The sequence below is a fragment of the Neoarius graeffei genome, chromosome 24 (genome assembly GCF_027579695.1).
Source record: "Neoarius graeffei isolate fNeoGra1 chromosome 24, fNeoGra1.pri, whole genome shotgun sequence".
Classification (NCBI taxonomy): domain Eukaryota; kingdom Metazoa; phylum Chordata; class Actinopteri; order Siluriformes; family Ariidae; genus Neoarius; species Neoarius graeffei.
The window spans coordinates 15,515,112-15,542,906 of record NC_083592.1 but is presented as its reverse complement, the minus strand read 5'-3'; the positions used below and the strand labels follow the sequence as shown (position 1 = coordinate 15,542,906).

Genomic DNA, 27,795 nt, shown 5'->3' with positions numbered 1-27,795 from the left:
GGCGAGGGCCTTTCTGTGTGGAGTTTGCATGTTCTCCCCGTGTCTGCGTGGGTTTCCTCCGGGTGCTCCGGTTTCCCCCACAGTCCAAAGGCATGCAGGTTAGGTTAACTGGTGACTCTAAATTGACCGTAGGTGTGAATGGTTGTCTGTGTCTATGTGTCAGCCCTGTGATGACCTGGCGACTTGTCCAGGGTGTACCCCGCCTTTCGCCCGTAGTCAGCTGGGATAGGCTCCAGCTTGCCTGCGACCCTGTAGAAGGATAAAGCGGCTAGAGATAATGAGATGAGATGAAAACCGAAAATGTAATTGAATAACACGTTAATTAAGAAATGAAGCAAGTTTAAAAATTACTTCAGTTCCCCTTTAACTGAAGCTCTTTATTTCTATTGTGCTGCTGTCAAGGGATTGGCTGATTAGAACAGGGCTTGACATTAAGGACTGCCCGATTGCCCAGGGCAAGTGAAACATGCATTTGGGCAAGTGGGATATGTCCCCAACATGCCCGACCAGGCAAGTTGGAATGAGCATATATTACGAACTAGCACCACAAAAATTCAGCTTTTCGATCTTTTATTTCAGTTCCTAAAAGCGTCCCTCGCTACGTATCCGCCATTATGTCTTGGCTGTTTTCTTAGTCTCGGTTTCATTTACTGCTTTGCAAGTTATTTTATATCCCCCCGCTGTTGTAGTATGGTACGCGTACTGTTTATAGACCCCTTGTGCATGGCGTCACGCATCATGTGATAATTACAGCTGGGGTCAGACAGACACCGTCTTTCACACAAGCAAGGCTTAATCCGTCTTCGATATGGTTAATTTTTGCGCCGATTTTGCTTGTTCAAACAGAGAAATAGATCAAAGGCATTACCGTCTTGCTGCTATCAAGAAAAACGTTAACAAATGGAAGCAAATCCTTCAAGAACTACGAGGAAATGAGTGGTTAAAGAATACGAGGAGAGGAGCTCAGCCTGAAAACTCCAGAGAACTTCACGATTGTATTTAAAATGTATTTTACAAAAACAAAGTCGGAAGTGAGGATGGAAGAGTTTGCTTAAGAATCTCGTTTTATTTATTTTTTTTCTGCTCGCATTCGAGTCAGCGCCTTCATGAATGTGTTTGATTTTCTTTCAGGTGAAGCCGCTTCCTTATTCGACACAGAAAACCCAGATTGGTTTCAAACAACTCAGGCTTAAAAAACTCAACAAGGAGCGACATGCGTGATAAATCCTGAAAGAACAGAACAGATTAAGAGCAGAGAGCTGGAGCTTTGTTTCTGTTTTCAGAGGAACACAGTCCTGTGCAAAATATTTATATATCAGGTTTTTTTTTATCATCCACCTCTAGGTTAAAAAAACAAACAAAAAAACAGCACTGCGTCATGACAGACCGGCTATACTGATTCAGTTACAGGTTGCCAGATCTGTATAAAACATCCACAATCTCCACACCTGAGCAATAATTTTAAACTCAAACATTATCCTGTCTGTCATGACGTAGTGCAGGTTTTTTTTTTTAAACCTAGAGGTGGATGATATAAAAAAAAGATATATAAATATTCTCAAACACAGTACTGTTCAAAAGTCTTGGCACCATATTGTTTTCTTCACACAAGCTTTGTTATAGATTTCTATTTTATGATTTCTACATTATCAAGTAATGAACCTACAGTCTGAGAGAGAGAGTTCTACACAAACACCCTGAACGTTACAACAGCTGCATGCATGTGAAATGGAAATAAATCGACTAAGGCAGGAAAAACTTTTGGATAAAACTGTTATTGTCCATTACAAGTAAAAAGTAACCAATAACCAAACTTAATCAATAACCAAACTTCAACTCGATGTGTGATCTTCATTTTCTGTTGCAATTCACAACTATTCTATGGTTTTCTTAAAAAAAAAAAAAGAGTAGTAATCGCGGGTGGCACGGTGGTGTAGTGGTTAGCGCTGTCGCCTCACAGCAAGAAGGTCCGGGTTCGAGCCCCATGGCCGGCGAGGGCCTTTCTGTGCGGAGTTTGCATGTTCTCCCCGTGTCCGCGTGGGTTTCCTCCGGGTGCTCCGGTTTCCCCCACAGTCCAAAGACATGCAGGTTAGGTTAACTGGTGACTCTAAATTGACCGTAGGTGTGAATGTGAGTGTGAATGGTTGTCTGTGTCTATGTGTCAGCCCTGTGATGACCTGACGACTTGTCCAGGGTGTACCCCGCTTTTCGCCCGTAGTCAGCTGGGATAGGCTCCAGCTTGCCTGCGACCCTGTAGAACAGGATAAAGCGGCTAGAGATAATGAGATGAGTTTTAATCGCAAAATAGGGGGCAAGTGTTAATATTGGGGGGGGGGGGGTAAGTGGAAATGAACCCCCCAGGGCAAGTGGGTTTAAAAGTTAATGTCAAGCCCTGTAGAGAACTGCATAAAACAGAAGGTGTATGTATGCGTGTTCCTAGAGTGGCCGGTGAGTGCATGTTTCATTAGAATGGAGTAATATGTGTACGGGTGAACGTCCTCCAAGTGTGGCGATCCCATCATTTTTGCCAGGGGTTGTATTCCAAAGATTCAAAGATCAACATGAAATTTGAAAGAAAGTCATACTCGATCAACTTTTTTTCTCCAGAGAACCCAGCTGTGTGTTCCTGCACCAAGCACACAGTCATATTTATTTGAATAAACCTGTAAGCTGATGGCTCACAACACCGGAGCATTGTTGTTCTGAGAAGCTGTTTTCATGTTCACTCTCGCTCCATAGCCAGAGTTTGAATAGCTCGTTTTATTACGATGGAAAAAGGAAACGATGACGGTGGATAAGCGTGTGTGTTTTCAGCCGATTGTGGTCAGACAGAAGGCCTTGTTCAGGTGGTTGAGCGGGTCAGGAGCTTTATTTCTGAGCACACACTGCTTGTTCACACTGTTGATCAGATGCACCGGGAGATTCGGCTGTTGGCTGCCACCTGTTGGTGACTGACTGTAATTGAGTAGTTTGTATGCACTTCACGTTTTCCTCCGACTATCGTCCTGATTCAGTCGAATAGAGGATGCTTTTATTTTTGCAGTGATTTATGCCATCTTTATACTGCATGACAAGAATTGCAAGTCATAAAATAATACTATATGCGTCTTAAATGCGTCAGAAAGTTTAGTGCCTTTGCAGCCAAAGATAGCCGACGACAGAGTTCTGGTCAAGTCCGAAATTCTTGATCAAAACTTCATTATGTGAGTGCTGTTACAGCAATCATCTAAAAGCCACCAATAGGAGAACTGCGTAGAAAAAAAAAAACAGCAAAGCATAAACAAAGCATACTAATGGACTGAAAGCATGTCCATGCCTCTGATTGATTGATGTATCATAAGGATGTATCATGTACAGGTGTATCATAAGCAGGTTCTTCATCATATAATCTGACATGCAGAACAGACTGTTGATTCTTGGCAGAAGCCAAACAATAAGAAACCTTGAAGGGACTCGGTGGGAATTTGTTGCTTATATTGTGTAATGGGGCGGCACGGTGGTGTAGTGGTTAGCGCTGTCCCCTCACAGCAAGAAGGTCTGGGTTCGAGCCCCGTGGCCGGCGAGGGCCTTTCTGTGCGGAGTTTGCATGTTCTCCCCGTGTCCGCGTGGGTTTCCTCCGGGTGTTCCGGTTTCCCCCACAGTCCAAAGACATGCAGGTTAGGTTAACTGGTGACTCTAAATTGACCGTAGGTGTGAATGTGAGTGTGAATGGTTGTCTGTGTCTATGTGTCAGCCCTGTGATGACCTGGCGACTTGTCCAGGGTGTACCCCGCCTTTCGCCCGTAGTCAGCTGGGATAGGATCCAGCTCGCCTGCGACCCTGTAGAACAGGATAAAGCAGCTAGAGATAACGAGATGAGATGAGATATTGTGTAATGGTGACCCGTGTAAGTCTGCGCATGATCGACAGCTCATAGCGTCATCAGGTGCAGGTCTGAGTGAGCAGGATGGAGAAGTGCAGTTTCAAGTCTCTAACCTTTGCTTTGTTACCAGGTCGGCGCTGCAGGTGCTGCACAAAGCATGTGAGGTGTCACGGCGATATAACTACTTCCCTGGCGGAATTGCGCTCACCTGGACAGGCTACTACGAGAGCTGTATCGCCTCCGAACAGAGCTGCATCAATGAGTGGAACGCCATGCAGGACCTGGAGACACTGCGGCCTGACTCGCCCGCCATGTTCGGAGACAAGTGAGTTGTTCATCTAACCGAAACCTTTTAGCTTTGTTCACTCTGTTCTTTGAAGAGTACACTGCTGTTTCAGTGGTATCTTTTCAAACCTCAGGAGAAACCGAGACGTCTCATCCACTGACATACGCTCAGGTTTCGGTAGTCACGTTTTCTTTATCCCCCGCTGGCTGAAAGGCGCGAAGGGGGATTATGTCGTGCCGATTTCCGTCCATCCGTCTGTCCGTCCCTGTCAGGAAGGGTGCTCACCTTCTGAAATTAACTCCTTTGACAATTTTTGGAGGAATTTCATGAAACTTGGCAGGGCTCTTTGTTATATGTCGGTAATAAACATATTGCAATTTCGTTAAATTCGGTCACGTTTTACCAGAGTTTAACAAAATTTATACTTTGACAGTTTCATGTTTTCCTTCTGAAATCAACTCCTCTCACAATCTGTGGAGGAATTTCACCAAACTTGCCAAAAGGCATTGTTATATGTCGGTAATACGCAGATGGTTGTTTTGTTCAATTCGGACGCAATTTACCAGAGTTCCAGCCCTTGATTAACAACCTCGTACTTTCACAATTTCATGAAGGTGTGCTCGCCTTCTGACATCAACTCCTCTGAGAATTTTTGGACGAATTTCTTGAAGCTTGGCAAAAGTCCTTGTTATATGACGGTAATACGCAGATCGTGATTTAATTTAGTTTGTGAAAATTTTCCTAGAGTTTTGACCCTTGATTAAATAACTTGCACTTTGACAATTTCATGAGGGTGTACGTTCTTCTGTAATCAACTCCTCTCACAATTTGTGGAGGAATTTCACCAAACATGGCAAAAGGCTTTGTGATATGACAGTTATACGCAGATTGAAATTTCGGTTAATTTGGGCAAATTTTACCAGAGTTATGCCCTCGATTATTAACAAACTTGTACTTTGGCAATTTCATCAAGGTGTGCATGCTTTCTGAAATCAACTTCCCTCACAATTTTTATCCCCCGCTGGCCGAAAGGCCCGAAGGGGAATTATGTCGTGGTGATGTCCGTCCGTCCATCCGTCTGTCCGTCCCGGGAAGGGTACTCACCTTCTGAAATCAACTCCTCTCACGATTTTTGGAGGAATTTCACGAAACTTGACAAGGTTCTTTGTTCTATGTTGGTAATACGCATATTGTAATTTCGTTCAATTCAGTCGCATTTTACCAGAGTTATGGCCGAGTTGCCAGCAGGGGATATTGTGCTCTTGTTTCCGCAGTGCTAGTGTGTTTGTTTCTTTGACATACTGTGAGCAGACGTATGATATGACATGAGATGAATAAGCGTACACTACCGTTCAAAAGTTTGGGGTCACCCAGACAATTTTGTGTTTTCCATGAAAAGTCACACTTTTATTTCCCACCATAAGTTGTAAAATGAATAGAAAATATAGTCGAGACATTTTTCTGGCCATTTTGAGCATTTAATCGACCCCACAAATGTGATGCTCCAGAAACTCAATCTGCTCAAAGGAAGGTCAGTTTTATAGCTTCTCTAAAGAGCTAAACTGTTTTCAGCTGTGCTAACATGATTGTACAAGGGTTTTCTAATCATCCATTAGCCTTCTGAGGCAATGAGCAAACACATTGTACCATTAGAACACTGGAGTGAGAGTTGCTGGAAATGGGCCTCTATACACCTATGGAGATATTGCACCAAAAACCAGACATTTGCAGCTAGAATAGTCATTTACCACATTAGCAATGTATAGAGTGTATTTCTGATTAGTTTAAAGTGATCTTCATTGAAAAGAACAGTGCTTTTCTTTCAAAAATAAGGACATTTCAAAGTGACCCCAAACTTTTGAACGGTAGTGTAAATCTTTCAAATCAGGTACTTAGCAGCTGTTATCATGACTCAAACTGAAGCGCTTCTGCGATTTAATCTTCATCCAGGCCGACGGAGAGAGAGCGAACCGAATGCCTCATCAAAACCAAACTCAGGAGCATCATGATGCTGCAGGACCTGGAGAACGTGACCTCTAAGGAGGTGAAAAACAACCCTGTAGTGTCAGAGAAAATACCAGATGCTACACGTTCTTCATAAATCATAAAAGTTCCTCATGTCAGTCATTTAGCACAATATTTTCTGACCAGTCAGAATAGACAATTTTAAAAGCAATATGGTATAATATGATTAATGATCACTAATGGTACAAGCGCAAAAAAAAAAATGTCTTCATGATTAAAATGTCGAGCTCTTGTACACCATGTTTAGTTTTTTCCCCCCCACACCTCTACCAGATCCGTAATGAACTCGAGCAGCACATGAACTGCAATCTGAAGGAGTACAAAGAGTTCATCGACAATGAGATTCTGCTGATCCTGGGTCAGATGGATAAAGCTACCCTCATATTCGACCACCTCTACCTGGTTCGTGGAAAAAAACAAGTGTTAAAAGTTTTAGTGAAACTGAAAAGTTAAAGTTATCAATTTAAAAATAACAACAATGCTGGAAATGATGTGTGTTATATAAATCCTGTGGGCTTTTTTCTTTAATGTATTTTAGGGATCTGAATGGAATGCTTCCAATCTAGAGGAGCTACAGGAGACAGGGTGAGTTAAACTGGATGGATGGATAGAAAAGACGTTTAATGCTGTCAGTATATAGTATGATGATATTGCTTTCTCTGATTCTTCTGTTAAAAAAACATGTACAGTGTCTTGCAAAAGTATTCATCCCCCTTGTTGCATTAGAAGATGGAGTTAAAATGGATTTTTGGGGGGTTAGCACCATTTGATTTACACAACATGCCTACCACTTTAAAGGTGCAAATTGTTTTACTGTGACACAAACAATAATTAAGATCTCATCTCATTATCTCTAGCCGCTTTATCCTGTTCTACAGGGTCGCAGGCAAGCTGGAGCCTATCCCAGCTGACTATGGGCGAAAGGCGGGGTACACCCTGGACAAGTCGCCAGGTCATCACAGGGCTGACACATAGACACAGACAACCATTCACACTCACATTCACACCTATGGTCAATTTAGAGTCACCAGTTAACCTAACCTGCATGTCTTTGGACTGTGGGGGAAACCGGAGCACCCGGAGGAAACCCACGCGGACACGGGGAGAACATGCAAACTCCGCACAGAAAGGCCCTCGCCAGCCACGGGGCTCGAACCCGGACCTTCTTGCTGTGAGGCGACAGCGCTAACCACTACACCACCGTGCCACCCTAATTAAGAAGATTTTTTAAAAAATAACAGAAATCTGGAGTGTGCATAAGTATTCAGTCCCTTTCGTATGAAACCCCTAAATAAGAGCTGGTCCAACCCATTCACTTCATAAGTCACATAATTAGTCGATTAAGATCCACCTGTCTGCAATCAAAGTGTCACATGATGTCTGTATAAATCAACCTGTTCTGGAAGGACCCTGACTCTGCAACACTACTTAACAAGCAACATGAAAACCAAGGAGCCTCCAAACAGGTCAGAGACAAACTTGTGGAGAAGTATAGATCAGGGTTGGGTTATAAAAAATATCCCAAACTCTGAATATCCCACAGAGCATCATTAAATCCATTATAGCAAAATGGAAAGAATATGGCACCACTACAAACCTGATGAGAAGGCCGCCCACCAAAACTCACAGACCGGGCAAGGAGGGCATTAATCAGAGATGCAACAAAGACACTGAAGGTAACACTGAAGGAGCTGCAAAGATCCACAGCGGAGATGTGAGTATCTGTCCATAGGACCACTTTAAGCTGTACACTCCACAGACTGGGGCTTTATGGAAGAGTGGCAAGAAGAGTCATTGCTTAAGAAAACACTTTCGGCGTTTGCCCAACAGCATGTGGCAGACTCCCCAAACACATGGAAGAAGACTCTCTGGTCAACTGGGAGTAAAATTGATCTTTTGGCCATCATGGGAAATGCCGTGTGTGGTGCAAACCCAACACCCTGAGAACACCATTCCTACCGTCAGGCATGGTGATGGCAGCATCATGATGTGGGACAGGAAAGCTGGTCAGGACTGAAGGAAAGATGGATGGCACTAAATACAGGGCAATTCTGGAGGAAAACCTGTTTGGGTCGGCCAGAGGTTTGAGACTGGGACAAAAGTTCACGTTCCAGCAGGACAATGACCCTAAACATACTGCTAAAGCTACAGTGGAGTGGTTTAAATGGAAACATTTAAATGTCTTGGAATGGCCTAGTCAAAGCCCAGACCTCAATCCAATTGAGACTCTATGGCATAACTTGAAGATTGCTGTACACCAACACAACCCATCTAACTTGAAGGAGTTGGAGCAGCTTTGTCTTGAGGAATGGGCAAAAATCCCAGTGGCTAGATGTGCTATGCTAATAAAGACATACCCCAAGAGACTTGCTGTAATTGCAGCAAATGGTGGTTCTACAAAGTATTGACTTTGGTGGGTGAATACCTATGCACACTCCAGATTTCTGGGTTTTTTTCATCTCAATTATTGTTTGTCTCACAATAAAACAACAATTTTCACCTTTAAAGTGGTAGGCATGTTGTGTAAGTCAAATGGTGCTAATCCCCCCAAAATCCATTTTAATTCCAGCTTGTAATGCGACAAAACAGGACAAACACCAAGGGGGATGAATAATTTTGCAAGACACTGTATATACCTTGAATGAGATGCCAATAATGAACACTATGACATTTTGTTCTTAGTGTGGGATACATCCTCAATGTCACTCGGGAGATCGACAACTTTTTCCCAGGGACTTTTTGTTACCACAACGTGCGTGTGTACGACGAAGAGACCACGGACCTGCTGGCTCACTGGAACGACACGTATAACTTCATCGTTAAGGCTAAGTAAGGCACAGAGCATTTGTTGTTTTAGGACATGTCTCATTTCTCAAACAAGGTGACTAATTTTCGCCACGGAACAGTGTTCGCTAAAACGGAGTAGGATCAGTCGCAGAAACTGCCTCGAGGGCGATAGTAATAGATGTGTTCCTGTTTGAATTCATTACATGTTGTCAGAACAATGAGAAAAAAAATTAACCAAAGGTTACATGGACAGAAAATTTAGCTTTCCTTCAATTTATTCCTGTTGTGGTGGTTGTGGCAGTGGGGGCGTGGTTGAGCATCAGCTGTGGATGAAAAGGAGGCGGGTAGAACCAGCAGGTAACACGTAATAATTGGAGCTTGCAAGACATGCGCACACACCGAGGAGCATGAACTCGACAGAGCAAAAACCCTTTTTCTCTTGATTTGTCCGTATTTCTCAAAGTGCACTGAAAAGCGCAGACTGAATAAACGCGAGCCCAGAGCTCAGCTAAAATTGCGCCTGTCTCCCGAGTCTTTCTCCGCACCCTCACACACCAGGTTCTACACAGCGACAGAATCAGTCCTTCGAAAGGTTTGGATGCTGCTGTGTTCATTCATTGGCTTTCATTTTTGTTTCACACTTTCTCACCTCTAACGTTTCAGGAAGAACCAATCCAAGTGTCTGGTCCACTGTAAGATGGGCGTAAGCCGCTCGGCATCCACAGTCATAGCCTATGCCATGAAAGAGTACGGCTGGACCCTGGAGAAGGCCTACAACTTTGTCAAACAGAAACGTAGCGTCACGCGACCCAACGACAGCTTCATGAGACAGCTGGCAGAATACGAGGGCATTTTGGATGCAAGGTAAGCGTTTTCCCTGCAGAGGAGATCTGCGTTATAATGTCACTTGAATAAAATCTTATAATAAAGTAACTTTCTCAGACAAACATAAGTAACTATTCTAAGCCACGATTGAAAAATGTCCTTCCATTATCATTTCCAGCTTGTTTTTAAAAAAAAAATCATGCTTCTGTAAATACTCTACAGCAAGCAACGTCACAATCGGCTTTGGCATCCAGACTCCGAGTGTGATCACCCTGACTGCCAGCGTCCGGCAGCACCCTGCTGCGCCGACGACTCATCCCCAGAGGCCGGTCCCTCCTGCTGCGAGGCTGCTGCCCACTCTTCACCCCTTGCTTTGGAACTTGACCCCTCGAACCCCCAAAACTACAACTACTACTTCCGGCGTCTCTCCGACTCGGCGCTGGACAGCGAGCCGTCAACACCCGTGCGTATGCCGCAGCCTCTGCTGGATGTAGATCGTGTCTATATTGAGATAGAGGATGTGGAGCGCGACGCCCTGCTGGATGATGATTCGTTTGAAACACCCCGCTTCACTGCACCTGCCGGAGAGGGCACAGCAGCACAGACTTGCTCCCGTGGTGCTGAACCTCTGGAGGAGCTGCGTCTGCGTCTTGAATTCAGCACCGTCGAAGAGGAAGACGAGGAGGAGGCAAAGAAAGAACAGGAGGAGATGGAGGCACTTGCTGAAGGTGGGAGGAGAGAGAGGGAAGGAGGTGGAGGGGAGGAGAGTGGCATCGATCTGGGTAACATGAATCACTTGTGCAACGAGAACTCCAACAACAACAACCACCTCCGAACACAAAACAGTCTTGCTGTGAGTGAAAGTTTGATTGACGTGTTTGGTTTATTGGTTGTCTGACTGCTTTATGTCCTAATTGTAGCTGTTGGACAGAATTATAGCCAGAAGATATAGAATTTCTATAAAGTAAAGACCCTAATTACTACAGACTGACTTTGTGATATATGCCGTTTAGCTAAAACCGTTTCTTCAGTAATGTTGTGTTGTCTGGCCTTTCTGTATAGGAGAGTACCCTTAAGAAGCAGGCGTCTAAACCCAGACCAGTATCCGGCTCTTTCACAACCCCCAGTACTGTCTTTAATGCCAGTGGAAATGGCTTTGCCCAGTTACCCCTGTGTGGTGTGCCTAGTATCTCTACCGAAGTGCCAGCTTGCACCAATGTTGCAGTCAAGGCCATCACACCCACACGGCTATGGCCTTGTGGCCCAAACTGCAAGTGCACCAAGTGCAGCAAGACAGCTTCAGATTCGGCGATCCCGCCCTCGGTACATAAAGACAAGTCCGGAAGCCAGTCGCAGAAAACTGATCTTCAGGAAACAAAGGATACAGCATTGGAGCAAGTGGTCAAAGGGAATGAAGCTTCAGCAGGCAAGGACGAGGCAGAAGAGAGGTCTCCAGGTCTACCCAGAGAGGGGCGCTCACAGCAACAGCAGGAGACACTAGACCAGCTACAAAGGTCTGGCCTGGTCAGGCGGCGAGCTGAGAGGCTGGAGAAACTTTCAGGCTTGTTCCAGGAACGTTTCCGCGAACATGCAGGAAGTGCTGCACAAGACCCTGCAGAGACACCAAAGCGTCCTTCTGCATCTATAGACACTTCTTCATCTGGAACGTTTGGTACTCCAGCAGACTTTTGGACATTGGTGCCACTTGCAGTTGAAGACTCAGGAGCACTGACGCCAGTCTCATCGCCGCACGGCTCCACGCTGACGCGCAGCTCGAGCAGCGATAGCATCCGCAGCATTCGTGGGAAGCCTGGTCTGGTGCGCCAGCGGGCACAAGAGATAGAAACAAGGATGCGCCTGGCTGGACTTACAGTGCCTTCCCGGCTAAAGCGATCCAACTCATTAGCCAAGCTCGGCAGTCTCACCTTCTCCACGGAGGACCTGTGCTCCTCAGCATGCTCTTCTGACGCCGGCACCCTTCTTCTCCTCGCGCTTTCCCCAGAGCCAGAGGGCACTATCAGTCCAGATTGGGATCGTGCCAATCTCTGCTCCGATACAACAACCATGGAGCTCTTTAGTCCAGGAGCAATGGGAACACCTGCACCCAGGAGCTGACATTAATGGAGGGCGATTTGTGCAAGATGATGATGTACTTGGACAAAGATTCCCTTTCTGAAAACCTCCTTCTTTTCAAAGGGAGGATTGGCCATCCGCAAATCAATACCCAGGTTGGGCGTGAGGGTTTGCAGTCAAAAGATCTCTTTCATGGGTGGATTGGAAAAGGCCTTGCTGAAGGTCCTACAATTTGTGTGGAGGGACTGTGCTTTACCAAAATTACAATGTAGAGTTGAGGGGAAAACAGGGTTTGCAAACAAAAAAACAAAACAAAAAAACTGCTGTCCCAAAAGCCTTTCCTCTTATTTGCGAGGATTGGTCATCTACGAATACCATCAAAGGGAACATCCCGCTGAAGTTCTTAGGACTTGCATGGAAGGACTGCACAGTAGATGAACTAGCAAATAGAGTCGGGAACGAACAGACCTTTTAAATGCTGTGAATATTAAAAATATGTTACTCAAGGAAACAGGATATCCAAATATTCCGAGAAGGCTCTTGTGGTTTTAAGGCTTTTGTTGCATGGAACTGAAGCTGAAAACGTGTGATTAAAAACTACGTGTACACCGAGTGCTCTTCGGCCAAGCGTCCAAGGAAACCATCGCTTTGGTTCCCCTTCCTGCTGAGCAGCCATATTTCACAAGAAATTGCTACCTGTTGTCTGTTCGTCGACATGTCTAAATCTGGTTCGGTGTGAATCCCATCTTCCTGCTTATTCACATTTTGAAGACTCTCTGGATACTTCTGAACAGCAAAGGGAAAAGGATTTCCAAATCACTGCTGGCTATTTAGTGTGTGCTGAGAAGTTTCTAGAATGGAAGAACACAATTCAGTTTCGATCTCTCTGCTGTTCACTCTACTCTGTATATCAACAGATGTTGCTGGAGATACTTTGCTGTATTTTGCTCTGGTCTCAATTCCATGGTTCATTTTACCACTGAATGTTAACACTGGGCACATGATGGCGGTTAGGACTTGTTTGAAATATTATACTGAAAACACGAAGATGTGTTTTGCGTCTGTGCATGTGGAAGATTTTCAAGTCTTCTTAAGGTATTTTGGAGAAACAGTGGTTGATATATATATATATATATATTTTTTTCTTTTTTGTTTCATGCCCTTGTAGTGATGATATTCTTGAATGCTTTAAAATGGAAGGTATCACTTTAGCACCTTAGGGACTTTTTGGTATTTGTCAAAAATGTGATTCAGTGAGGGCGATGCATTTGGGGGCTACGTAAATCACTCCAGTCATTTACCCCAGTTTTGTGTTTGACGATGAGAAGCTAATCCTGGTTGTCGTGTAATGTCCAGAGCTATATTTTCCAGCGGTAGAACTCTACAAGGGCAGCTCATGTCAACCCTTAACTTGGCACATGCTCAGTGTGCTCATAGGTCTACTGGGTTATAGCACAAATTAAATATAAATCCACGAATCTTGGCAAACACGCCTACGACAAACCAGCAATGCATAGCAGTGGATGCTAAAACATCCTGTGAATGTAGCATAAGGACAATTCTGGAACATCAGCCCCAGACAAGATTCCTGAGCAATCACAGTTACTCTGCGTTCACACTAGCGAGTACGAAAGCAATGCAGCATGTGTGTCGTCTCATACCCCTTTTACACCAACAGGGAACGGATTCCGTTCTGGTTCATGGACCAAATTTTGAACCGTCCCGAGCATTTCGACCAAAATTGCTTCCCCATTCTGGTTCTGGAACTAAAATATAGCTGGTTTTTCCAGGATCATGCCATCAGTGGGCGTATCGTTAGTTTGGAGAGGAAGCAGAGCGCAACGGAAAAGGATACATCTCCAAAAACAAATGGACCAAAACCAAAACGTCTGCAATAACACAACAAAAGCACGTAGGTAATCCATGAGCACCGCCATCTTGCTACGACTGTTTACTCCCATTGTGTTGTATTGTGCGACGCCCTCCGTTCCTTGATTACGACGGTTCTTCTCAAAACTGGTGAAAACGCAGGAGGGTTTGCTCGCAGGCACCAAGATTCAAAGAATCCTGAACGGATCTGGTTCAAGAACCCGTTCTCTGTTGATCAAAAAGCAGTAACAGAGTTGCGATTCCAGCAATAAGTGACCGGGAGGATGGACAGCGTTCGAATTAACGTTAATTAGTTTGGTGCAGATTAGTTATGCTGTGGTAAGCCAACCAAGAATAATTGGAGACGATAAATATTTCTGGCCAAATTTCACCCCAGGTTGTCTATCTACCCAATTCTACATCCTTACAACTTCAGGTCATACTTGGATTTAGTTCCAGTTCTGCATCGTTCGCCACTTGAAAACGAAACCGAAACTGAAGTCGCCTCAACTCTGTCTTCGTATTAAACTGTGTTTTAAACGCAAGAACCACAGGGATTGGTCGAAATTCTACACTCGAGCAAATCCACTTTGATTGCTACCATTTTCCAAGGAATAAAACCTCACCTGCTATCAATGTGTCGATTATTTTCCTAAAACAGCATGTCCCGTAAGTGTTTTAGCCCTCTTCTGTGACCGCAACTTGCTGTGACTTTTTATCCATTTACAGCTGCATTTTAAAGTTACATCCGTGAACGGTACAAGGTGCAGTAGTTCCTGTTACTTGTCGCTTGCGCTAGAGCAGCTATAAAAAGCCATTCCGTCACTTTCTCTTGAAATTAATAGCAAAATACTGTACACAGCTCGTCTTCTGACCAATAAACCACAAAACACGACATCCTCTGTCCCAGGCCGGAAATCTTGCTGAATCTTACACTGGAATCTCGTCAACAATGATATGATTTTCTTCAACGTTTACTGTTAGATTGCGTTACGTTCCCGTGAAAGAGCTGTTCCTATGGAAATAATAACGTAAGCACATTAATACAAACCTGTGGTTTTCTGTAACATCATAAAATTAGTCCGCACCTTCTGACCGATCAGAATTAATAATCCAACAGCGCTAAAAGACTGATCAGATAATCATCGCAAGTCACAACGGTCGCGCTAGACAGCGACATGTTCCAATAACAGCTGCTAGTATGAACGCAGGGGAAGGTTATCGAGATTTGATTCTCTTCTCCGTAACGTAAACTCACTGAGAGCGGAAGATTCTAGATGAAGTCAGCCATGACCGATCAGCTTCTCCGGATATGCGTCTTGGTCTCGAAAGAGCTAGAAGGGTCGAGATGAAAAAAGAAATGAGGTTTGTTTTCTCCTCCTGGATAAATATGAATCAAAAAAACATTTTTTTTTTTGATATAATGGTTTGAATTTTTAAAGATAAGATTTGATCGAATCTTGCTGTGCTTTGAAATGCATTTAAGTCTGAAAAATCACAGACACACAAACACAACGGTCGGTGTGTGCGTGTGTTGTTTGTCTGTATAATTGCATTCCAGCATGACTGAGTTTGGGAGTTTGTTGATCTCTACTGAGATCATGTGACATGTATCTGTCTGATATTAGCGTGTGCTGTCCTGAGGGTCTCAAAATCCCCGTGTATGAGATCACAAGCTCTATATCTTCTCAGACGCACTCGGTTATACACTCATTCACTCGTCACTAGTACACACACTTTGTTATTCTCGCATCAGGTTTGTTCCCTTTATTTCATATCAGTCATTTCAATATCGAAATACTTGAGTTATTTTATTATGCAAAATAATTTTTTTAATCTTATTTTGTACATCTAACAATGCTGTTACGTTGAACACGTGTTTCTGACTCTGACTGAAGCGTGTCTTGTATTATATTATATACCTTTGCATGCGAGCGTGAGTGACGTCCCACACCATGGACCGTGCAATTACTGTGAAATATTTATGAGAGACAACAAAAAAAAAAACCCAACCCTTCCGAGTGTGTGTGTGTGTGTGTGTGTGAGTGAGTGCACGTTAGTATTTATCCATGAGCAGGCTCATACGATATACACACACCACACGCTCCGATCAAATGCACACGCATCACGATGCACTGTATGTAAATATGTTCATAGGTGACAAAATGGCCGGTACTTGCGTCCTCATGACAACTCTGAAGGTTGAATAAGGCACTACTGTATACCTGTACATCAACCTGATATCTGAATTTTACTTCCAGATCCTCATATCGTACTGTTAAAGAAAAAAAGAAAAGAGATGTCTTTGGTTTCCGGAGCCCATCCAGTGGCAAGGTTGGGCTCAGATTCACCGAAGAAGCGCGAAGTCCGTACTGATCAAGGAAAAGCTAGCGGTTTTAATATGACCAGTCAAGAAGTTTGAACAAATTCGAGTTGTTAGCTTGTTTTTTTTTTATTACCGAGGTGAAGCATTTTATTGTTCGTTTTCATTTTGCACAGATTCAGTCATCGCCTGTGTTTTTACAGCAAATGTGCGCCATGTTGTTGTTGTTGTTGTTGTGCGATTTAAAAAAAAAAAAAAAGTGATATGGAAGAAATGCACTGATGCAGGCCACTTTTTCCCCACTCGTCCCCATAAACGAGAGCTGCCCGTGATTTTAAAGGAATAACTATGCTATTGTTGTTTCAGCTGATTTATTATTCGCAGTTTCGATCCAGCCGTCGCTTTGTAGCTGTGAGTTCTGTTGGGAACGATTTCCTTAAAAAGCGTCATTTTTAGCAAAATTAATCAAGAAGCCAAATAATCACCCGAACACATTAGTGTCTGCAAAGCAAGTTCATGACGTTATCAACAGGATAGCAGGAACATGCGGTAACATTATATACAGTTTACGTTGAAGATTTGCTCATGTTTACTAACAGAACCCGAACGTAAAGTGTTCGGTTTGGTTTCTTGTGCTTTTAGACGTTTTGTTTTTCAAAATGTACACTGGCTTATGATTGAACCCATCAGGGACAACATTAGTCCAAACAGCAAGCATCTTTTGGTTCCCAAATCTGATGGAAAAACAGGATGATTACATTTCCTAGGTATAGAGATGAAGAGGTCGAGAGCCATTTCCATCCATCTTTCAGGAGGGAGCCTGTGGAACTGTAGAGAAGCAGCTTTGGGACCAAAAGGTTGCTGGTTCAAATCCCTGGACCAGCCGGAATGGCGGAAGTGCCCTTGAGCAAGGCACTGAAGCCGCTCCTGAGGCTGCTCTGGTACATCTTGTACATCTCTCTGGATAAGCGCGTCTGCTAAAGGCCTGTAATATAATTCGCCACTTTTGGAAAATGATGATGAGTTTAGGATTTGGGAACCTGAATTTGATTTTCCTGTACGGCCTTTACGGTATTTTATTCCCATTCTACTGAGCCACAGTTCACGCCAAGAGCGTCCCTGAACCCCCTTCACCCTCTCACATGCCATTGCCGTTGCCATTTTGCCTCTGATGCCACTAAGGAGTTGCTGGTCATTCACATGTTGTTCACATTAGTGTTGCGTTATTAATGTTAAAGTGCCTTATAGTGAAACACCAGAGGCATGGTTCAGTCTGTATCTTCCCTTCTGTTATGTTGCCAACCATTTTGTTAAAAATCTGTTCACTTACCTTTACTAATTTGAGTTTTTCATCCCGATTCGGCTTCGTTATCTGACCTTTTTTTTTCCTAATAATAAATTCTGGAACAGCAAACTTCTATATCTATATAAACACAGACACACGTAATCGTTATATATAGAGTTGCCAAGTTCTCCTTGCTCCAAACACGTGTTTTAGCACATCTTTAGCTCAGCCATAACCAAAGTTCAGTGAAATGCCACTAAGTCAGTATAGATTTGATGAGGTACAGACTTCGTGAAACATCCGTATAGATTTCATGAGGAAGCTCGTTTAACATGCTCAGCTGACGCCACATTTATTGCACCTTTGAAAAGAATGGTTTAAGAACGAGAATGAGAGATTTCATCACTTCATGAATCCTATGTAATGTTGTGACGTATCTGGGCCACCACTAAAGCAGCCATATCGTCGCTAAGGCCCTTCACGCAAATAGGAAGAGGTTGTGCTGTGTCCGCAATTCTCTTATCCACTACTACTGTTGCCATTAGTTTTGTTTTATATTTAAGTATGCAGTAATTTTGTCTTTTGTACCGCAGGATTTGCTGTAGTTCTGACGCATATTGCACTTTGTACATTTTTGTGGAAATGATGTACTGTGTGTATATTATGGAAATAAACTTTTTTTTTCATTCAGTTCTGTTCAGGTTTCTTGACACTGTACACCTATACAACAAGCTGATATTTGAGTTTTCTTTAGGCCGCTGTTAAAGGCAGGCACGAAGTGTAAAATAGAGCCGTGTTGTGTAAAATGTTTCTTTACGCATGGTGATACAAGCTGCTTGGACCCCTTTGTACTCATCCTACAGTACAAACAGATAAAAGCGAAAGCTCTAGGTCATGCCCATGATTAAAAATTCATTACACTTTATTTGTGTGTGTAAACTCAATACGACCGGCGAGTGGACTCGTGGTTAGCGTGAGTTCTACTCACGGTCGGGTCATATCAAAGACCATTATAAAAATGGTGCCGTCTGGCAAGGCATGCTGCAATGCAGATGTAAGTGGGGAGTCAAACTCTTGCGGTTACCAGAGGACTAGCCCCCCACTGTAACCCTAGCTATGTAATGTAGGCAAGAGGCCAAGGGCTACGAAACGGAGATCAGCGCCGCCAAATGCGCCATGAATAGTGTGGGAAGGGCTTTTGTAAAAAAAAAAAAACTCAATACACCATCAGCAGCTGTCATTTGTATTAAACGAAGTTTTTCAATAATAAACCAAATAATCACATGCTCACTCCAGAACTGAGTTTTAAAAGTCACGACCCCTTTTCTACACATTGTCACATTTCCCTGAGGTCTTAATAAAACATCTGTGATGTGCTTTGATCAAAATATCATAAAGATAATAAAGCCCAACAGCTTCCTTCTCACCCTGTCTAAACAGCCCTGTTCAAAATGTCTCGTTTGAGGTACAGTCTGTTTCTTTAAAGGATAATGAGCCACTGTTCACCCCACCCCCCTCTTCCACCAGCCAATCAGATTGCACTTTCCTCATGAATATTGATTCGCATAGGCAGTTCTTGATCCAGGGCGGCACATACCCCTTTTCCACCAAATCAGTTCCAGGGCTGGTTCACAACTCGTTCAACTTGCGAGCCAGCTGAGAACCAGTTTGCTTTTCCATAGCTCGGGGTGCTAAGCGGAGCCACGTCATTACGTCGCTGTATACGTCAGTTACGTCGCTGCGTTTGTATAAACCTTGGTGCAAACATCGTAGCAGCAGCAACACGGAGAAGAAGCAGCAGCAACAACAACAATAATAATGGATGACTTCGCATTTGTACAGCTGCTGCTTCTCGCCGCCTAAAAATGGCGACCTTTCGCGATCTTGCTATTGTTGTCGGTCTTAACAACTCCGCCCCCCCGCTGACGTAAGCGGTTCTTTCCTCTGGCCCAGCAGAGCGTTGGTGCTATCCTGGAACCGGTTTTTCTGGCCCCAGAGCCAGTTCTTTGTCAGTGGAAACAGAAAACCTGGTTCCAAACTAAGCACTGGCCCCGAACCAGCCCTGGAACTGCTTTGGTGGAAAAGGGGCATCAGTGGTGTAGTGGTTAGCGCTGTCACTTCACAGCAAGAAGGTCTGGGTTCGAGCCCAGTGGCCGGCGAGGGCCTTTCTGTGCGGAGTTTGCATGTTCTCCCCGTGTTTGCGTGGGTTTCCTCCGGGTGCTCCGGTTTCCCCCACAGTCCAAAGACATGCAGGTTAGGTTAACTGGTGACTCTAAATTGACCGTAGGTGTGAATGTGAGTGTGAATGGTTGTCTGTGTCTATGTGTCAGCCCTGTGATGACCTGGCGACTTGTCCAGGGTGTACCCCGCCTTTTGCCCGTAGTCAGCTGGGATAGGCTCCTGTAGAACAGGATAAAGCGGCTAGAGATAATGAGATGAGCATGCCCCCGGAACCCCCTAGCAGGCGCCCCCACCGACACCCTTCTCTCAATTTCTAGATAATACCTTGAGCCCAGGGCTACAGGGGAATAAATATAAAGTGTTGTGTACAGCTTCAGATTTGAGATGGTACTTAAATTGCAAGTCAAGTGACTGCTTGAGTTTGAATTTTGAACTTGTGCAAAAAATAAAATAAAAATGAAAGCCTGAATAGAAATGACACATTATGAATGGTGGCTCAGTGGGTTAAATCTGTAGGTTGCTGGCTGGGGGTCAGGGGTTTGAGCCCCAACATTCCTAAGCTGCCAATGGCTCAATCTTTCCTATCCGTGTGGGGATGTGGGATAAACATGTAACCTACAAAAAAAAGTCATTTGGGGCAGCCTTGAAGGTTCATGAAGCAGCCTTGGGCCCAAAGGGTCGCCAGTTTGATTCCCAGGACTGGCAGGAAAAATGTGAGGGGAGATGAGTGAATGAACAGTAGTCTTCTCTTCCTCTGTATCACAGCTGAAGTGCCCTTGAATGAGGCATCTAACCCCCAACTGCTCCCTGGGTGCTGTAGCATAGCTGCCTACTGCTCTGGGTGTGTGTGGGTGTGTGTGTGTGTGTGTGTGTGTGTGTGTGTGTGTGTGTGTGTGTGTGTGTGTAAGTATGTGTTCACTGCTTCAGATGGGTTAAATGCAGATGATGAATTTCACTGTGCTTGAGTGTAAATGTGACAAATAAAGGCTTCTTCTTCTTAAACACAACACTCCTTCTTAGACTTGGATAAATGCAAAATAGTACAATATTACAATAAAACAGCTCTTTTTTGTTTTGTCACATTACTGACAGTTCCCTGATGCTGAATGTAAAAGAATTTAGCATAAATTTCTGCAGAACATTTGTATTTAAAAAAAAAAAAACACTTTCTGAGAGGAAAGGCTGCAAAACACCCTGGCTCCATTTCTCCGAGTCTGATCGTTTGGATGGAGAAAGCTATTTCCTTCTCTCTGATTGGCTGACTGAGATGTGCATGCTTGGCACGACAATGCAGTTGAGCTCAGCTCAGCTCATGTAGCCACCAGCCACTGGCATTAATTAGCATGACATCAGTGTGGAAACGCTTGTTTTTCCACATAACACTGTGTTCAGGGGAGATTAATGAACACTGACTGCGTGGAATGTATGTATGGAGGCAATGCCTTGGTTTAACTTGGGCAGATCTTCCAGTCAAACAATATTCGAACTGTTGGAAAGTAGCATCACGGGTTCCTGTGAAAATATTTACCTCTTATGAATTAATGTTTCTTAAAAAAAAAAAAAAAGACCTACTGGTTACGTCTCCCAACAGGCTGAAGCGGACTGCACTGTTGCACATCTAGAACCGAGAGGAACAGCGAGAGTGCTCTGCTTCCGTGGCGATAGCGAGAGAATCTGCTGGAAAACAGGAAATAAGTGTGTAATGTCATCCTTGGCTCAAGCATCACTATGGAGTGTGTCCCTCTCTCACATAACTGAATGGTTAGACAGAAATGAATCCCTTTCAACACGCATGCAGTACAGCCTGGGCCTCGATTCTATTCCCTGAAGGTCAACACATTTATTTCCTTTTTAACCCTCTCTCAAAATCAACAGATCCAGTTTGTGATCCTCGAGTAAAGTTGTATTCGGTAAGGATTAAACACATTGGAATATGCAGTTATACAGAAGTAATCAACGACATGCTGATGGGAAGCAGAGTTAACTAACCACTACAGCATCAAAGTCGATTATTATAAACTTTTGTACAAAAAAAATGATCACTTATAACCGTGATAAACCATCGTTCTCTCATCAGCCTCTATCTCAAAGTTAATTAATTTAACAAACAAATGTAGCTTGTGATATTGTGGGAAAGCACAGAAAACTTCACCAGATCATCAATTACACAATGTTTAATCCATTTACAGTTAGGTCCATATATATTTGGACACTGACACAAATTTTGGTTTTTTACCTGTTTACTGAAACATATTCAGGTTATAGTTATATAATGGACATGGACATAAAGTCCAGACTTTCAGCTTTCATTTGAGGGTATCCACATTAAAATTGGATGAAGGGTTTAGGAGTTTCAGCTCCTTAACATGTGCCACCCTGTTTTTAAAGGGACCAAAAGTAATTGGACAGTAGACTCGAAGGCTATTTCATGGGCAGGTGTGGGAAATTCCTTCGTTATGTCATTCTCAATTAAGCAGATAAAAGGCCTGGAGTTGATTTGAGGTGTGGTGCTTGCATTTGGAAGATTTTGCTGTGAAGAAAACATGCGGTCAAAGGAGCTCTCCAGGCAGGTGAAACGAGCCATCCTTAAGCTGCGAAAACAGAAAAAACCCATCCGAGAAATTGCTACAATATGGCAAAATCTACAGTTTGGTACATCCTGAGAAAGAAAGAAAGAAAGAAAGAAAGAAAGAAAGAAAGCACTGGTGAACTCATCAATGCAAAAAGACCTGGACACCCACAGACAACAACAGTGGTGGATGATCGCAGAATAATTTCCATGGTGAAGAGAAACCCCTTCACAACAGCCAACCAAGTGAACAACACTCTCCAGGAGGTAGGCGTATCAATATCCAAATCTACCATAAAGAGAAGACTGCATGAAAGTAAATACAGAGGGTTCACTGCACGGTGCGAGCCACTCATAAGCCTCAAGAATAAAAAGGCTAGATTGGACTTTGCTAAAAAACATCTAAACAAGCCAGCACAGTTCTGGAAGAACATTCTTTGGACAGATGAAACCAAAATCAACCTCTACGAGAATGATGGAAAGAAAAAAGTATGGTGAAGGTGTGGTACAGCTCATGATCCAAAGCATACCACATCATCTGTAAAACACGGCGGAGGCAGTGTGATGGCTTGGGCATCCATGGCTGCCAGTGGCACTGGGTCACTAGTGTTTATTGATGACGTGACACAGGGCAGAAGCAGCCGGATGAATTCTGAGGTATTCAGAGACATACTGTGTGCTCAAATCCAGCCAAACTGATTGGTCGGTGTTTCATAATACAGATGGACAATGACCCAAAACATAAAGCCAAAGCAACCCAGGAGTTTATTAAAGCAAAGAAGTGGAATGTTCTTGAATGGCCAAGTCAGTCACCTGATCTCAACCCAATTGAGCATGCATTTCACTTGTTAAAGACTAAACTTCAGACAGAAAGGCCCACAAACAAACAGCAACTGAAAACCGCTGCAGTAAAAGCCTGGCAGGGCATTAAAAAGGAGGAAACACAGCGTCTGGTGATGTCCATGAGTTCAAGACTTCAGGCAGTCATTGCCAACAAAGGGTTTTCAACCAAGTATTAGAAATAAACATTTTATTTACAATTATTTAATTTGTCCAATTACTTTTGAGCCCCTGAAATGAAGGGATTGTGTTTAAAAAATGCTTTAGTTCCTCACATTTTTATGGAATCATTTTGTTCAACCCACTGAATTAAAGCTGAAAGTCTGAACTTCAACTGCATCTGAATTGTTTTGTTCACAATTCATTATGGTAATGTACAGAACCAAAACTACAACCCCGATTCCAAAAAAGTTGGGACAAAGTACAAATTGTAAATAAAAATGGAATGCAATGATGTGGAAGTTTCAAAATTCCATATTTTATTCAGAATAGAACATAGATGACATATCAAGTGTTTAAACTGAGAAAAGGTATCATTTAAAGAGAAAAATTAGGTGATTTTAAATTTCATGACAACAACACATCTCAAAAAAGTTGGGACAAGGCCATGTTTACCACTGTGAGACATCCCCTTTTCTCTTTACAACAGTCTGTAAATGTCTGGGGACTGAGGAGACAAGTTGCTCAAGTTTAAGGATAGGAATGTTAACCCATTCTTGTCTAATGTAGGATTCTAGTTGCTCAACTGTCTTAGGTCTTTTTTGTCGTCTCTTCCGTTTTATGATGTGCCAAATGTTTTCTATGGATGAAAGATCTGGACTGCAGGCTGGCCAGTTCAGTACCCGGACCCTTCTTCTACGCAGCCATGATGCCGTAATTGATGCAGTATGTGGTTTGGCATTGTCATGTTGGAAAATGCAAGGTCTTCCCTGAAAGAGACGTCGTCTGGATGGGAGCATATGTTGCTCTAGAACCTGGATATACCTTTCAGCATTGATGGTGTCTTTCCAGATGTGTAAGCTGCCCATGCCACACGCACTAATGCAACCCCATACCATCAGAGATGCAGGCTTCTGAACTGAGCACTGATAACAACTTGGGTCGTCCTTCTCCTCTTTAGTCCGAATGACACGGCGTCCCTGATTTCCATAAAGAACTTCAAATTTTGATTCGTCTGACCACAGAACAGTTTTCCACTTTGCCACAGTCCATTTTAAATGAGCCTTGGCCCAGAGAAGACGTCTGCGCTTCTGGATCATGTTTAGATACGGCTGCTTCTTTGAACTATAGAGTTTTAGCTGGCAACGGCGGATGGCACGGTGAATTGTGTTCACAGATAATGTTCTCTGGAAATATTCCTGAGCCCATTTTGTGATTTCCAATACAGAAGCATGCCTGTATGTGATGCAGTGCCGTCTAAGGGCCCGAAGATCACGGGCACCACGGGCGATTGCTCTAAGACAACTAGGGAGGCTCAGCCTCCTCTAAAAATGATGAACATCATGTAGGATGAATTGCGCTAGGCTTATGTTATAGCCGACCTTATAACATTGCTATTTCAGATCCAGAATCATAGTAATATATGTGCTCAACCCAACTACAATGCGAAATCATTCCCTTATAACTTTAATGTGTGCGTGAGTTTTTCCCCCTCGTGACAGCGCGATGCAGCGCAGCCTCAGTGGACTTCAATGGCATTTGGGAGCTATGCGCTTTTCAATCTCAAAATGCAAGATGGTTATTGGACAAATACTGCGAAAACGCCCGCCCACGGACTTCGAGCCTCACATGGGAGGGACATGGCAGTTTCCCATGCGGATTTGCAAGTGCTGTGGTGTATTGTAAGAGATCGGCTTACATTTCGATTTCATTCATTACATACGGTTTCTACCAGCTTTTTTAGTTTGTATATTTCATTGTAAATAAAGTGTAAATATAGTGTTGTCAAGTTTGCTATCTTAATTCCAGAAATTTCGTTTATTTGAGTGACTGAACTTGAACTTGAGGGGGCTAGTCAGCTAGCAAGAAAGCTGCGCACGGATGCCAAGCATTGCTGATTTAATTTTGGCGAAGCCATTTGCCAGTCTTCCTTTCGAGGAAAAAATTAAAATTAAAGAGCAGGGTAGACCAACGCCTCAAACTGACTTGGTGAAAAAGGTAGGGAATAATACTCGTTCCTTTCAGCTCTCCTGATACGAGAAAGTGAATTGGCTAACAGCAAGTGACCCACATCAACAACAGTAAATAGGCTACTTTAGTAATATGTCATGGATGGACCAAAAATATAGAATCTATTTAAAATGTTTATGCTGAGTATATTATATTGGAATATATATTTTTCTGGATATGAATTAAACACAGCTACAATTTGGAAAACATTTTTAAACAAAAACACAGCCGAGAACATTTCACACTACAGACCTGGATTAAAAGTGAAGGGTTATCAAAATTGTCAATAAAACATTTCTCAGTCAAAATAAGTAAAATACAGGGAAAGTGTCATTGAATGAAATGTGTGGCACCCAGCTCTACTGCTGAGGTTCCTGACAAAGAGCTGCTTTCAATAATGATCAATTTTTAAACAACATGCCACAATTTTAAAATATACCCCCCCAACACCACCATCATGTATATTGGACAGTAGGCTAATGGGCCAAAAGAACCTGTTATTTCACAGTTTGTGACCCTGCCAACAATCAGCCAGATCAGAGGCAAGAGTATGGGCAAAATTGATGTTTTTTCTTTTAAAATCTGGAAATATCATAACCGACCAGCCTCCCCTGTTTGAAAGACTACCAGCCACCACTGACGGGCACCCAGTATGGTTTTCCAGCCTTGACCCTTACGCACAGAGATTCTTCCAGATTCTCTGAATCTTTTGATGATATTATGCACTGTAGATGATGATATGTTCAAACTCCTTGCAATTTTACACTGTTGAACTCCTTTCTGATATTGCTCCACTATTTGTCGGCGCAAAATTAGGGGGATTAGTGATCCTCTTCCCATCTTTACTTCTGAGAGCCGCTGCCACTCCAAGATGCTCTTTTTATACCCAGTCATGTTAATGACCTATTGCCAATTGACCTAATGAGTTGCAATTTGGTCCTCCAGCTGTTCCTTTTTTGTACCTTTAACTTTTCCAGCCTCTTATTGCCCCTGTCCCAACTTTTTTGAGATGTGTTGCTGTCATGAAATTTCAAATGAGCCAATATTTGTCATGAAATTTCAAAAGGTCTCACTTTCGACATTTGATATGTTGTTGTGGCAGCGGGGGCGTGGTCAAGCGCCGGTCTGTGACAGGAGGGTGGAGCCGGGGAAGGTGAGTGGCAGAATCGCGACACCTGAGGATAATTAACCTGTGTTTGTGTGTGCGTTTTCCCAGTAACCGCTCCCTCTTTAAGGAGGCAGAGAGAGAGGAGAGGGAGCGCAACCCGGGACCAGACAAGTGTGTGCGTGTGAATGAATGAATGCGATTATACTGAAAAGTTGTAAAAATAAATCGCCTGTCTGCCTCCAAACGCTGTCCTGCCGTCCTCTGTGCTCCACCCACACTCGATACGCGCTACAGTGGTGCCGAAACCCGGGACAAGGTGGAGCACCAACCCAGCAGCCCCATGGAATCCTCCCCGTTCGCGGACTTGGTCCACGCCCTCGCCACGGCTCAGCAGAGCCAGCCCCAGGCACTCGTCACGCTCCGAAAGGAGCAGGAGCGCGCCTTTGAAGCCCTGGTGCTGGCCCAGCAGGAAGATCGAGAGGCGTTCCGACGTCTCCTCGCGTCGGCGGGGTCCACCAGCGTCCCGGCCGCGGGCCCGTCTCCCCTCACCATGACCAAGATGGGCCCGCAGGACGACCCCGAGGCCTTCATCACATTGTTCGAGCAGGTCGCCGAAGCCTCGGGGTGGCCGATGGAGCAGCGCGCGGCGCGCCTCCTCCCCCTCCTGACGGGAGAGGCACAGCCGACCGCAGGCTGGCCTACGCCGACCTTCGCCGGGCTGTCCTCCAGCGCATGGGGCGCACGCCGGAGCAGCAACGCCAGCGCTTCCGCGCGCTGCGGATGGAGGAAGTCGGCAGCCCGTTCGCGTTCAGCCAGCAGCTCCGGGACGCCTGCTGGCGGTGGCTGAGGGCCGAAGATCGCGACGCCAAGGGAATCATCGACCAGGTGGCGCTGGAACAGTTCATCGCCCGCTTACCAGCTGGAACCGCGGAGTGGGTCCAGTGCCACCGCCCGGCGTCGCTGGATCAGGCCGTGGGACTGGCGGAGGATCATCTGGTGGCTGTTCCGGCAGCAGGACAGCGGACGGCAGCATCTTCTTTCTCCTCTCCTCTCTCTTTCTCCCCCCCCTCCTCCCGTGTCCCGTCCTCGCCCCATTCCCCCACCGCGGAGGAGGGGGCCGGCTCCACCCCAGCCGGCCCGCCGCACCCGTGGTGCCCTCCCGTTTCTCCCTTCTGTGTCTGTCTCTCCCCCCCCTCAGGTGAGTGAGCCCCAGAGCACAGCTGGAGAGGGAAGGCCCGGGCCGGTTTGCTGGCGCTGCGGGGAACCGGGCCACCTGCAGCAACAGTGTGTAGCGATGGAAGTGGGGGCGGTGGTGCGGATCCCCGATGCGCCAGAGGCTGCCCTCGATCGGGCCGGAGCGTATCGCATACCGGTAAGTGTACAAGGGGCTACATATCAGGCGTTGGTGGATTCAGGTTGCAATCAGACCTCAATCCGCCAAAGCCTGGTGCAAGGCGAGGCATTGGGGGGAGCACAAGGGGTGAAGGTGTTGTGTGTGCACGGGGATATTCACAGCTACCCGTTGGTGTCGGTCCACATACATTTCAGAGGGGAGAAATCGATAGTGAAGGCGGCGGTTAATCCTCGCCTTAC

At 44.5% G+C, this 27,795-nt stretch overlaps 1 protein-coding gene across 2 annotated transcripts in view; it reads left to right on the top strand.

Annotated features, from left to right (window-relative positions):
- ssh1a (slingshot protein phosphatase 1a) overlaps positions 1 to 17,993 on the top strand; it is a 151,652-nt gene extending 133,659 nt beyond the window's left edge. For both annotated transcript variants that reach the window (XM_060906783.1, XM_060906784.1), the window contains 8 exons: positions 3,993 to 4,187; positions 6,099 to 6,192; positions 6,447 to 6,575; positions 6,712 to 6,758; positions 8,856 to 9,002; positions 9,624 to 9,824; positions 10,008 to 10,638; positions 10,848 to 17,993. In XM_060906783.1, coding sequence (XP_060762766.1) covers positions 3,993 to 4,187; positions 6,099 to 6,192; positions 6,447 to 6,575; positions 6,712 to 6,758; positions 8,856 to 9,002; positions 9,624 to 9,824; positions 10,008 to 10,638; positions 10,848 to 11,900 — 2,497 coding nt within the window. In that variant the 3' untranslated portion in view covers positions 11,901 to 17,993. The remainder of the gene's footprint in view (positions 1 to 3,992; positions 4,188 to 6,098; positions 6,193 to 6,446; positions 6,576 to 6,711; positions 6,759 to 8,855; positions 9,003 to 9,623; positions 9,825 to 10,007; positions 10,639 to 10,847) is intronic.
- The last annotated feature ends 9,802 nt before the right edge of the window (positions 17,994 to 27,795 follow it).